We start from the raw sequence: 14,361 nt of genomic DNA, 5'->3' as shown, positions 1-14,361 counted from the left end.
AGCCTGTGTTTTTGGGAGTTAAAAGCAGTAACTGATCTGCAGCATAGTTCTGAATTAATTCAACAGGAGTTTTTCCCAGGAAGTAGAAGTCCAATCACCTGGCCCGTCGCTGTTTGCAGTGTGTCCCCATGAGCAAGCGAGGAGGGCTCATTGATTGGACTCTCGAAGGAAGTGGTGTGTGTAGCCAAATGGCATTACCAAAGAGTGTGGTTCAATACGAGCTCCCTAAACAAAGCAAATTATTTCAGCACTAGATGAGTCCATAACATGCATTTATCGAACCACAGAACTTCACAGTATTTATTTCCCATTCGAAACGACTGCTCTAACCTTTTAGTCAAAAAGGCCTATGAATGCAAGTGCAATGAAACTCTCCTGGGGCACTTAATACAAATTAAAGGTTAATTCTCATTTAATTATTTTGGCTATTCATAGTTCTGCAAGTGTAAGTCTCTGGATCATACCAACTTATGCCCTTAATCAGTCCAGCATCAAAATCCCAGTCAGAAGCTCCCTGCAGTGACAGGAGCTGTCTGAGAAGGAAATAAAAGGAATATGAAGATTTTCAGGAAGATTGTTTGGGTTGGGATTTTTAATTTTTCTTTTCTTTTCTTTTCTTTTCTTTTCTTTTCTTTTCTTTTCTTTTCTTTTCTTTTCTTTTCTCTTTTCTTTTTTTCTTTTAATAGCAGGCTGTTGAAAGACTGAGTGTGGAAGGGTTTTAATGTGTTTTTCTCCTTTCAAGTTTTTCAGTGTCTTCCTTCAGGTACTGGTATTTGACTGTTCACTGTGGATCTCGTTTTTGGAGCTTGAACGAATTCTTCCTGCAGCATAAGCCAAGGCAGTCAGTGTAGTTGTTCACACAGGACAGGGGTGTGGCGTGTTGCCTCTGCAGCAATATGACACTTCCTCTGTGACTTCTGTCACCTGACAAAGGAGACAGGAACATGAGAACCACCACATCTGTCACCAAATCCAGTCCTGGCCTTTGCAGAGGAGGCATTTTTCACAAATTAATGGCTCCATCTGTTACCTTAACGAAGGCTTGCAAAACACCTTAGAAATCAGCCTGGACATTAAAATTAACAACTTCAGTGCATAGCAAGTCTGGCTCTTGCCGCTTACAAGCACTTAACAATTTCCCCTACATCCCACCCCCCTGCTATGCTTTATCTGTTCCACTGGCAAGAACCAGCACCTTTGTTTGTCTCTCTCTGCCCCCTGCAAATTAATAACGTTATCACCTCTCCCCAGGCTAACATCCCCCTTGGCACTACGAGTACCAACTTGTCCTCCTTGCAGACTGCTTAGCTGACTAAATGTGGTGACTTTAAACTCACAAGTAATTGTTTTCAAGATAGAAGTTTTTTGCTTCCATTTCAGATGTTAGGAAGCATCTGTGTGGCTGAGTTTGTGTGTTTGCTCTCTCTCTAGTGAGCTCTCCTGTAAAAGATAGGATGCCTCACATCTTGTCTGACATAATTTTAGAAACATGACTACTGTCATTAAATCAATGGCACTATTTACCCATCTAAAGTTGTACATGTTCTTTGGGGGTCTTTCAGAACTGAAAACATCAATAGCTTCCTTGGGAACACTAAAGAGCCTCAGGGTTGATTGGTTTAAACAAAAGGATTTAAGTTACAGAGTTTACAGCATACACAATAAAAAGCTTAATTTGAATAATAAGTCAGTCTTCCTTTGCACTTGCATATTAAGTTATTTTGTTAAAAACAGGTAATTTCTGGTGAGTTAGTAACATATTCAGATACGTCTATTTGCAATTGAACATAGCCTTTCCCTTTAAATTTAGTACTTCTCTCTGGTAACCAAGAGGATAAACTACGTAGACAGCTCCATAATCAGATGTTTTCCCAATCTAGCTGTGATTTTATAATTTTAGCATTCTGTCGTGATAGAAAATGGGAAATGGTAGTTTTGTTTACAAGATGACTGATTTTTTTCTTTACTTTTTTTGCAAATCTGCTTGCAGATGAAATATGACTTTAATGAAAATGAAGAGAACTGTCTTTTTACGAGGATATTATTACTTAAACAGAAACACCTTGAACTAATCTGGCACACTTTTCTCATCAAAACTGAGGATGTATAATCTCTAATTACTGACTTGAACTAATTCTGTTTACTGTATCTGTCAGAAAAACAGGTTTAAGAAGTCTGAGACACTTTTACCTATTCTTTCACTAAAATAACTAGAGAAAATCAGTCTGCTCTTCTTATTTTCCATCTCTGAAGCACAACAGTAGAGACAGACCTAAATTAACTCCCTTATTTATATCTTTTTGGTTTGTTTATATCCTTTTGGTTTGCTGTTTGAGATTAAATACTGAAATTGTCAGCAACTGGAATTATAGGAAACATAAGTTTGCAGAATAAGATTCCTTCCTTTCCCACCAGTTCTATTTGTCTTCCAGTTTGGGCTTTCTCCTCTCAGCTTGGGGAATATTGCAAAACTATGATTTAAACACAATAACTATATAGAAATCAGAAGCCTAGACCAGCTGGGGAGGGAACGGTGCTAAGTGATCTGCTTGCAACTTCTTCCTTCCATCCAGTGCAGCCTCCATTGGACTATCAACTTTCAGTCCTACAGAAAGTCTTGGAGTCAGTAAAAGGGAAAAGAAGACAAAGACTGAGCCCTAGGACGAGGCTAAGCACTGCAAGGTGATGTCTCCTTTTCCAGGCAGGAGCTTTGTGTTGAGCAGACCCATCTTCAGGATGTGCTGCAGCCCAGCTAGCATGTTGCTGCAACACAGACATAAGAAATTTGGGGGAAAGTGTATTTTACTTTCATCTTTCCCATCTTCCCAGGCATATTTTCATCCTGTGTGCTATTAATGCAGAGATGTAGCACCCTGCAGTCATTTTGGGTTAGTTTGTGAGCTTTACTATTTCTGGTCTCTATCTTTGCTCATGCAAGTACATGTCCTGCCTGAGTCCTGGAGGAGTGTCTTCCACTGACCTTACCTGGGGATCAGGGAAGGGATTTGCACCTTCTTACCTGAGCTTCTCATCTGGTTTCAGCAAATGCCTCCAGTGGGGTGGTGAGAAACCTGGGCTGGCAGCCAGCCTCTCCCAGCCCCACTGCCTGGCTGAGCGCAGGGGTGGAAATAGCCTTGCTGCAATCTGGGGAGCAAAACGGGGGTTATAGCAATTTAAAACAGAAAAGGCTGTTCTGTACAGTCTTTATGCTTTTTGATCTCATTGCAGTTCATAAAGGTTTTCTATGTTGTGGTTATCTTTTAAATATTTAGGAGTTCCATGCCTGTTCTGAGTGCTTATAAGCATTAAAAAAATTAACAGTCCTCGTAAGAAAGTTGTGAAGTTGGAGATAATAAATCAGTTTCCATTTTCTGAGAAAGGAAAACAATGTATATAGCTGAAGTGACTTGTCAAGTGCTAAACAGTAGAAAAAGTAGAGATGATGGTAGGGTGCTACAAGTCGGAAGTGGCTATATATCTTATGCCTGTAGTCTTGTGTTTTCAGCAAAAACTAGCAAAGACATTTTACTTTGTGTGAGCAGACAGGTAATAAATTGCTCAGAGGTATGATTACTCAGGAGCATCCTGTTCAGCACTTAGAGCTTTGCTATGTCTCCCAATCTCTGGGACTGTTAAAAATGCAACTAGCATTTCAAATGTAAACACTTCTTTGTGCTTTTCTGTGTTGTTTCATTTTGATTGCCAAATCTGGCAACATTTAAAAGAACTCAGCAACCTAAGGATGACCCACATACTGGTATAAGATAATGTATTAGAGAATGAAACTTCTAAAGCTTTCATGGTTGTTTAAGTCCTCTTTAATTTTGATCCATTCACATTTTGAATCATATTTAAATTTTGTTTTCAACCAAAAAATTTGGCACATATTATTAAATGCTGCAGATGTTCCAGAGGTTGCTTCTCTAAGAGCGTTGTTGGAGGGACGTGTAGTCTTATGCTCTTATTCACAGTACTCAGATAGTAATGGTTCAAAAGTTAGTAGAATTAAAGCCCTGCACAGTGAATAAAAAATAACAGTATATTTCCTTAGCATATAACTAACATGAATACTAAGCTGTAATTAAATGTCCTTATGCAGCGATAGATCAGTCTATATCTTGGAATGAATATGATATTGAATTGCTCACGGTACCGTAACTGTGACCATAGAGCTGGTAGTAAACAAATAAATTGTGCATTTTCCTTTACAAACACAGAAAAGCAGTAACAGCCTAGTGTTCAAGGCATTGGGATTAGGATTTAGGAGGCTCATTCTTTCCTCATGACTTTTCCTGACTTGCACTTTTGCTTCAGTATATCATTTTGCCTATTTGTGAATAGAGGTGTAGCAGAAAATCCCAGATGACGTGAAGATCCCTAGGACAATTCTGAGTGGTTTAAATCAGGTATCCTCAGCAATAGGTAGCTGTGGGACATTACCTGGTTCCCAGAGGGCTGGTTAAGGGGCTCCAGCATTTTATGAAGTATGTTTACTCTCCTTTTATTGCCTGCCTTATTTCCTAGAGACGGGATGTTCTTCCAGCAAGTGACTGTCTCTGGCTGGATGTTTGTGCAATGTCTGAGGCAGCAGACTCCTATCTGTCCAATTTTGCATACTGTTACTGAGCTGAATGAGGTAACGAGCATAATGTAATTTGAGTGGCTTCAATGACAGCCCAGATCTGACTTTGAAGACATCACTGTCTGCTGCAAGGCAAGCTTAGGGATCAAGCCTTAGGCAAAGTAATCGTCCTCAATGCGCTTGACAAAACGAACAAAAGACTCAGTTATGATTAATGACTTTGACCCAAAGTTTCAAGTCCCTGCTCAAATTCAGTCATGTGAAGTTGGATTCTTGTTTCCATTTTGAAAATTGCTTAAAATTAAACATTGTTCTCTTGTCCTCCATATCAACAGCTTAGAAAATGCAAAGTATGGATCCACAAACACTCCTGCTCAAATATTTGAGGTTATATTGCTCTTCTAAGTGAGAGACATTGTTTGAAATTAGGACACATACATTTATTTTTGTTGTATTTGCACGTGAGTTCATTGTTGAAGCTGCTGTATAAAGTCAGTGGAGATCTCTTCAATGTGGCCCAGAAAGCTCATCAGCCAACTGGAGCTTCATTCAACTGTCTGATAACACAGACATCTGATACTCTTTGTGATGCCCCATGATGTCCTGCTTAGTCTGAAAAAGCTGCTTTGGAAGAGGAGAGTTGAGAGCTATGGTCACTGTCTTCCTCAGTAAACTTTTGCACATGTTTTGAGACTGAGGAGAGCCATCCTAGGGCTTCAGAATATTGCTGCTTGGCAATTTTCCAGCAAACCACATTTCTCAGAAGGCATCACTTTAACACAAAACAAAGTGAGACCTTCCACTGTTGACTCCATCAGAAGACTCATGGGCAATCAGGCTTTCAATCTTTGCTGCTTGCCTGCTCCTTGGGCTCCCTGAACAGCAGGCAGTCTCTTAGGGACAGTTCCTTTCTTCCCTGTTCTACTTTGTCTGCAGTCTTCCCAGCCACCTATGAGGAAGCCGATGCAAAGATGAGGTGGAACTTCCCAGGTTTTCTGTGTACCTGAGTTTTTTTTTTTTTTAAAGGTCTTTCCAGGAAATTTGGTTTCAATAGAAAAGGAAGGAGAGATTCAGAGCTGGATACTCTGTGTGTGTATTTGCCAGCTATATCTGCTTGTTCTTTACAGCATCTTGTGCTAGGATGCTCAGGGAAAAGCTTCTCTTTTTCCCAGAATAGGCATGAATTATTCATATTATAATAGCTCCTTTCCTCAACATTTTGGTATTTTTTTAGTTTGAAAATTTCCTTGTGTTTATAATTCATCAATGTTTTGTCTTTTATTATATATTCATATATTTGATACAGAAATTATTTCTCTGTAGCCACAACACTGTCAGGAGAAAGGCTTCACATTTTAACTCAGCCATTTCTGTTTGTAGCTGCTGTCTCTTTTAAAGATGAAATCTAAAGAATTTTATTATGGAGTGAATTTATTAAAGAATTCTCTTTGCTGTGAGTTGGAGATTGAAGAGAAATTAATTTGATGGTGCTGACTGGGTCTCTAGGTAGAACTGTATATTCAATAAAACATCTCTATCTCTTTCTGGTCTATAATCACAGCAGAAATCGGATGGAAAGAGAATAATAGTGAGCTACATAGGAAAGAATAGGAAGAGAGAAAGAACACAGTTAGAAAACAGGGCTTTTGAGTGGATGCAGAAATGTCTGAAAAGCTGAGAGGTCTGACAGACCTCTCCAGCAGCTTTGGCTTCCTAGGGATCTGACAGTTGGTCCTGGCCACCAGTCTCATCAGGACTTTCAGACTGCTGTTACAGCCTTATTGATCAAAGGTTGCTGAACACGTCCTTACACCTGCGTCGGTTTCCTTTCTAGCCTTTGTTTTCATACTCAGTGATTCAACTGATTACTTTTTGGCTGAAGATTTCAAAGCAACAATCACATTAGGAGGTTCAGACCTTTGCTGCAGAAGTTACACAACAAGCACTGAGAGCACATAGCCCATGTCTTCACCAGGAGGCTGTGTCACTAGAGCAGCTGTTGTTATTTCACCTCTGAGTCTTGCACCAGTGAGCAATCTGGTTTTGAAATGATTCAGTAGTTCACAGATCATAGTAATCAGTGCTCCCTGGCACACAGGCAATTTATTTCTCACAAGTCTGTTTACTCTAATATTCATGGGAACACAATCCCAGCTACTCCATTTCTTACGGTTTTCAAATGATTTCATCTTTCAGTGGTTTTGTGTTTGCCTTTGTTCTTCAAGAGTCAAGCAGCGAGTTAAGGGTGACTGGGTGTCACCTCTCCATTAGCTGCCAGCAACTAGATGAAAGACTGCTGTACCAAGGAAAAGTAATTTAATGTTCCCACTCTTGTTGCTAAGCCCCACTGTGCATATGCATAGTACTGTTCAGGGACCCCAGATGATCATTGTATTTCCTGAAGAAAGACAGAAAAGGCAGAAAAAAATTCTGTACATACATAGTTTTTCAGTCCAGAAGCAAGTCAGTAAAATATTAATGTTTGCAAAACATTACCAGAATAATTAATGTTGATAAAACTGAAGGAACAGTGACATGTGTGATTGAGTACCCCTGCCCAGAAGATGGTCTGTTCAGTGCTTGCTGTGTCTTCCTAGCTGGAACCTGGGAAATGTGTCACTAGCCAGAGGCACATCTTGTTAGCTGAGTCAGGAATGGCCTGATAGAAACTCACCCCTTTAAAAAAGTGAGGTCGCAGAATGAACACCCTGAACCCTGTGCCAAAAATAAAAACCTCTGAGAGCTGCTTTAACTCATCAGCCCATGAGTAGATTTCCCATATGAACTGAAAAGTGCATGACATAATGGATGTGAATACTTGAGGTAAGATCACCATTATAAAACCAGTGTTGATAAGTGTTCCTACAGCAGTCTACTTAATGTTGCTGATGAGGGACATTCTACCAATACTTAATGTATTCTGTATCATTAGTTGTATAGATAAATGTGTTTTAACATGCTCTTCTTCATCATTAAGCCATTTGCCAGCATACCTAGTCCTAGGTGCACATCTACCTGTTTGGCCACTCATTTGTGTTCCTCAAAATGCAACTGCAATGTCAGTCTTTGCATTGGCCACCTACTTTCTGCTCTCTGTCCTCTTTGCCAGACCTTTCCTCCTACTGTCTCTACCATATCCTTCTCCTGAAGTGATAAAATACAAACCAAGTACAATCAACCAACTCACTGGAATGAGGAGAGAGTGTTCCAGAGTAAGTGCTGGCAGTTACTGAAAATGGTACTGGGAAAATGAGTGGATTGCAAAAGAGGAATTAAAGGAGCCTATTAGTTTTATTTCCTGTCCAATTTTCTGTGGTTCCTGATGGACATAACATACTGTCTCCCCAGGACTCTGAGCTATGGATTCAGGTGCAGGTGGAACTGAGTGAGTGCATGGATTAGCAAGGAAAGCACCACAAAGCCATCATGTATAACTGATGCAGACAAACGTTTTCCAAAGAGTTAAGCTGTTGAGCCTGTTGTAGACAAATGAAAAAGATGTGACATTCATGGCGACTGTCGGCCGTGTCTAGCTGACACATTTTGCAAGCATTTATGTAGAGCATCATGACAAACGTCCTGGGGTTATAGATCAAGGTTTTCAACCTTTGGCTGGTGATTTCACTAGCCTGTTATCAGGTGCTCTCCTTCCTAGAAGGCCATTGGCATCAAAGGATGGGTCAGATGTGTTGCTTTGACAGTAGTCTTCTGCTTGTGGTTGTTTTCTTTCCCAAGGGCTTTATGATGTCCCGTCATCTTTAGATGGGCTGTTGTGGTAAGAGATACGGGGCACCCAGGGAAGTTGGCAACCGGGAGTGAGGCTGCCACTGCTGAACAGTTCACCCTCTTCCCTGCCCAGATGCTCATTAATTGCTCCTGTGATTGCAACCTGCTGCCTGCTTCCTCCTTCGTAAGAGGTCCTCAGGTGCTGGTGCACGGGCAGAACATGTGTGCATGCATCTGTGTGCTTGTGTGTGTTGTGGTTGGTCTATGGGTGTGCAGGACATCCAGCAGTTTGGGAAAGTGTCTTGACTGTGTGTGGGCAGCTGAATGTGCAGTGTTGTAATGGTAGAAATGGGCATGATCCAGAAGTGGAATCACAGCACACGCTTTTCTGCCAGCCTCTCAAAACAGGTAGGTCACCCTCCCAGCTGGAAGGCTGGTGCACTCCTAGCATAGGGTTTCCTTTTTACTTTCATTAGAGCAAAAAACCATGCCAAAACAATGAAGAGATCCTCAAGTAAGGGAACATTAAAGCTTTCAGCATTAATTAAGCACTCAGAAGATGGGATAAGACAATTAATTAATCTTACATATGCAATTCTGCTCCCTGTTGCACTGGAAAAATTGTTTTCCTTTAACTTAAATTATTATACACTAATTACCTAATATGTTACAGTATTTTTTTTCCTCATATGTTCCAATAACTGCTTTTAGCAAGAGGTGATATAAACTAAATAAGAATTTTGCATAGAACCTTCTAATCAGCATATTAGACATGGTGGACAGAATGAAAACCAAATTAAATCTTGTGAAAAGTTATAGAAGCTGACCCTAATGGATGGTGATAATGTCACTGTGCTTGTAGACTGGTCACAGTGTGGCCATTTAAGCACATTTATTATTGTCTGAGCCTGCTCAATATTTCCTCTGAAGAACAGGGAAAAATTTACTGTATAAAATTAATGAAAGTCCACTAGGACTGCATGAATAAAATCAGCAACTGACTTTCAGTTCATACACGGCATTTATTTAAAATATTTTATATTATTTTGAATAGAATAGAATAGAATAGAATAGAATAGAATAGTTCACTTGAAAGGGACCTACAATGATATTCTGGTCCAACTGCCTGACCAATTGACCAAAAGTTAAAACATGTTATTAAGGGCATTGTCCAAATGTGTCCTCAACACTGACAGGCTTGGGACATTGACCACCTCTATAGGAAATACGTTCCAGTGTTTGAGCAATCTCTCAGTATAGATTCTCTCTGGTGGGAACCTGCATGACATACCATCAACAAAAAAAGGATCTTGATAACTCCTGCATATTCTGGGAGACCCTTCCCATTGAATCATCAAAAGCATGTGGTATTTCTCATGCTACAGGAAGATCTGTACTGATCACTCTCTCAGGCTGTAGAGAGCTCTGCTTGTAAGAATACAATCACACAAATTCTGCCCACAGATAATTTTTTTAAAGCATTTTAGTTTTGGGCTGTTGTCATTAAGATCTGGGAGTCATCAACGTTGACTTTTATATTTGTTTGTGCTGGAGTGCCGTTGAACTCAGGAACATAATCTACAGTGAACCGCTGCATGAAGTAAATGACTTGCCTGTGTCACTAAATTTTTAAGTAAAGCAGAGCAGTACATTAAAAAACATCCTTTCATCCAGAATAAGTTGTATAAAGTATAAATGTTCATATTCATCACTGTTCTACTACTTTACAGTATTAAGATATTTTGTATTGCATCATAGCTGATCATGGCAGTAGCCAATATGTGAACACATGAGCTCCAGGTTCTTGGAGTCATTCTCACCCTGCAAGGAATCTCGCATGCATGTAGCTTTATGTTGTTTGTGTAATCTACTGTATGGGAATAGCAACATAACATTTTTTTCCATAAGATTAAAAAAGGTCGAGAAGTAGTAGTAGAGTATTAAACTAAGGTAAGTAAGTGCTTTGTGTTTCTAGATAGTATCTCACAGTACAGTCAACTTAATAAAGAAAACACCCAAAATATTCTAGCAGTTACCTAGACCCGACTTCTTTTAACTTACTTATTTTGCTGAGAGGACAGCCCATTGGATGGCTGAGTTACCATCTTATTTCATTTGGTGGTATTTGGAACAGGATGTGCTGCCTTTGTGTGGTAACTTGTCAGTAAAAGCTGGCTGTTTTCTGGCCTCTGAAGGAAAGGAATGGTGGTATTGCCACTCTTTGCAGCCTGTTGGCATCAGTAGTTTTTCTTTCAGCTTAAAGACCTTTGATCAGGGGCTTGGCATGGACTGGAGCATTTATATTGCTACAAATGAAGGTCTGTGCCTGGACATACCTCAGTAGGGCACTTTTCATCAGTTCACTTTTTTGGGAGTGGTGGTCATGTAGTGAAATGTTTCCCTTGCAGGTACTGAGAGTGCTCTGCCCAGGCAACGGCTGGAGATGTTGCCATTTGGGTAATCTTGTCTTATTGTGAGATTGTGTGAGATGCCTCTAACTGACCTGTCAATGAAACTAAATGCCAGATACATCAGATAATTTAATTATTTTTAGCAAGTTGTGCTGTTTTTATTGCACAGTGAGAAAACAGAGGAGTTGTTCCTTTTTAAAACATCAGAACTTTGTCACAAAAAGCTTCAGACAACAGATTATATATTTTTCTAATAAGGCATCGAAAAACATATTCAATACTGTCTCATTCATCAGGTGTGTTCCTCAGGAAAAGACAACCTGTCAGATGCAGCAGACAGAGCCGTGAGCAGCATTGGTATTGTTAATGACTCAGAGTAGAACTGCAAGGGTCGTAAAATGATACATCATTAACTAGCAAGCATTGATCATCATTTTATCACTGATAAAGATGAAATATATCAAATGTTGTTTTAAGTATGCCCTCCAATGAAAAAAAAAAAAAACCCACAACATGCTAGGAAATAATTTCAATAACTGTGATCCTTTGGAATGTAAAATGGAAATATTTCGGTATCCTCGGGATGAATGGAGTTATCACTCTAAGTTACTCACTTCTTAATTTTCATTTAATCCTCATGATATATTAGGCATTATAAGTCTTTCAGCATTTTCTTTATGACACTGCAGAACCCTGATAACTATGCTCTGTGCAAAATGTAATTCCCTGGTTTACCTGCCTGCTTGGATTGAGCTGCAGAATCTTAATTTGCTGTCAGGGTTTCCATGGTCCTTTGCTCGTGTCACACTGTTGTTACGATGAACACACTGCACGTACAGAGCAGCGTCCATCTTCTTAAGGCAGAATACAGACTCTTTTATCTTTGTAAAATGGAAAATTAGCTTGGATTTTAATATTTGTGGTTTCTTTTGGGTTTATTAGTTCTGACTGTGAAAACTAAATCTATTATTTTGTATGCTTGATCTGACTAGATCTTGAAAAAGTGGACCACAGTTTTCCATATATCTGTTCTCTTGATTTAAGTTATCTGAGACTAGCACTATTGTAGAAATGGACTGTACTCTGCCAATTGAGTAAGTGGCATTTTTATCATTACCAGCTTGAGATTTGCATAAGGACCACAAGTGTGATGCAAAACTAGGGAAGCTGATTGTCATTTGTACAGTCCTATGGTACAATGTAATTATTCTTTTGTCCCTGCCTTGCCTGAATTTGTGGGGTGTTTTTTGTTTCTGCAGACTCCAGAGGAAGGTGCATCTACAACCATCTATGCAGCAGTTTCGCCTGAGATGGAAGGAGCTGGTGGCTGCTACCTTTACAATGAGGAAAGGACAAAATCGGCTGATTTAGCTTACGATGAGGAGCTGCAGAGAAAGCTGTGGACAGAAAGCTGCAAGATGGTTGGGATTGCTGATGAATCCAGCAGACTTCCCTAGAAGAAGCCACTTCCAGCTGGGTAAATGAAAAGCATTGACAAGCATTTTAGGTGAATTCTTGCAGCATCAATCATCATCCTGGAAATCACTGTTCAGTCCCAAAGGCAAACATGAACAGCTCTGTTCTTCACCTGAACCCCTAGGTTGCTAGGGTGTGGGGGGAATATTCCCACAGAAGGATGTAGTGGTTGGTTTTAAATCTAACCATCAGTTTTGTAAATCATGTTTCAGTCTGTGATTAAAATACAATCTTTAACCTTGTTCAGGGTTGAGTTTTCATTTTTTGTTCAAAAAAAACCCCACTTTTCCTGGTGAGCATGTTGTGTCTGTGGCATGTTGAATGTAAGCCACTTGTGTACATACAATTTACTCTTTTTTAAACAATTTTAAAATTTGCAACTTCTATTCCTTACACTTCATTTGTCTTTAAAACACTGCATAATGATGTCGGCTTGTTCTAATGCAGACATTTGGCATTCATGGTCATTATGTTGTTTCTATCATGAAGTTTGTTTTATGTCAACTTTTACCAAGAGGTATTAACTGAAGGTCAGAACCAAAAAAATGCAAATAAGTAACAGGAGAGGAAGACAGGATATTGAATTCTGTTGTTTTCAGTTTGAGTTCAGCTCTCCTTTAAAGGTGAGCCATAAGAATGAGGAAGGGCTCAAGCATAATACTAGTGACACTGTTTTTGGTAGAGCATGCAGTCAGCCTGTTGTCTCAGCAGTGGGCTAAGAGTACTTGCCCCCTTTTCTCCTGAACATGTGTAAGCCTGCATCCACAAATTCTTGCATTTTCTTTGGCAAGGAGTTTCACTCATCTACTGCCCGTTGCATGAAGAATCCTCCCCTTTTGTTGGTTTTGAACCTTGTTCATATGAGTTTCACAACTAGAGTTTGTAATTTGGATGAAACAGCAAACAATTAATGCCAGCCCACTTTTTCCATGTTGCTAAGGGTTTTGGAGATTTCTGACATGTGCCCCTTATACTGTCTCTGCCATGTTGAAGAGTAGCCCCTGCCTACTCTTCTGACTTACACAGCAACAGGATATTTTCTCTTTTGATGCATATTTCCTTTTTAAAAAATCCTAACAGCTGTTTTATTTTTCATTTGATTTGGCTGTCTCCAAGTGTGGAGCTGATACTTTTTATGAAACTATTTTTTGGTAAATCCTAAAATTTTTCTTCCGAGTGGTATAGTCATTAGTTCAGATATCATCAGTTTTGAACATGCTCTGATGTGTACAGTTCAAGAAACTCTACCTGTGTGTGCCAATGTGAAACTTCAAGAATGATGTTCACATCCATGGAGTAAAGAACAAAACAAGATGTGTAGCAATAGAAAGATAGTCTGAGTTCCTACAAGCTAAAATAACCAAAAGAAAACACCGGATTGAAGATAAACAGAAAGTTTGAATGGGGAAGGTAATAAACCATGACAATAATTTACAGAGAAATATCCCCTGAAATTTTCATTCATGATTAGAAGTCTCCCCAAAACACCTAGAAGTCTCTCCAGGGAGACCTTATAGCAGCCTTCCTTTACTTAATGGGGGCCTACAGGGAAGATGGGGAGGGACTCTGTCAGGGAGTGTAGTGACAGGGTGAAGAGTGACAGTTTTAAACTGAAAGATGATAGATTCAGATTAGATACCAGGAAGAAATTATTTACTGTGAGCGTGGTGAGACACTGGAACAGGCTGCCCAAAAAGATTGTGGATACCCCCTCTCTGAAAGTGTTGAAGGGCAGGTTAGATGGGGCTTTGAGCAACCTGGTCTAGTGGGAGTTGTCCTGCCCATGTCAGCAGGATTGGAACTAGATGATCTTTAAGGTCACTTCCAAGCGAAATCATGCTATGATTCTGTGATCTGTCCTTGGTGAGAGAAGCTTTCCAAGCATGGATTGTGTGACTAGGGAGCCTGAACTCTTGCTGTTAATGGGGTAAGCTGTACTCTACTCCCATCTCACTCATTTTGGGTGTCATCTTAAAAAGCAGCATAATCAGTAAAGTATAAAGCAGTATAAATGTTCTAGCATTTCCTTTGTTAAGATACACACAGCAAAAAAGACCAATAGGTGGACATAAAGCTTATATTCACTTTGGGGCACTGGAAATCACTCCATGATAGAGCTAAGTGCAAACACAGTGTTGTGCTCTCATTTGCAGCAGACTAGAAACA

At 39.7% G+C, this 14,361-nt stretch overlaps 1 protein-coding gene across 1 annotated transcript in view; it reads left to right on the top strand.

The window, feature by feature from the left end:
- Nucleotides 1–12,415, top strand: part of DHRSX (dehydrogenase/reductase (SDR family) X-linked) — a 61,868-nt gene extending 49,453 nt beyond the window's left edge. Inside the window, exon 5 of the mRNA XM_008948600.1 lies at nt 11,979–12,415. Coding sequence (XP_008946848.1) covers nt 11,979–12,176 — 198 coding nt within the window. The 3' untranslated portion in view covers nt 12,177–12,415. The remainder of the gene's footprint in view (nt 1–11,978) is intronic.
- The last annotated feature ends 1,946 nt before the right edge of the window (nt 12,416–14,361 follow it).

The sequence above is a fragment of the Merops nubicus genome, unplaced genomic scaffold (assembly GCF_000691845.1).
Source record: "Merops nubicus isolate BGI_N331 unplaced genomic scaffold, ASM69184v1 scaffold4411, whole genome shotgun sequence".
NCBI lineage: Eukaryota > Metazoa > Chordata > Aves > Coraciiformes > Meropidae > Merops > Merops nubicus.
The sequence above is the reverse complement of the archived record's forward strand: the minus strand, read 5'-3'. Positions and strand labels throughout refer to the sequence as shown.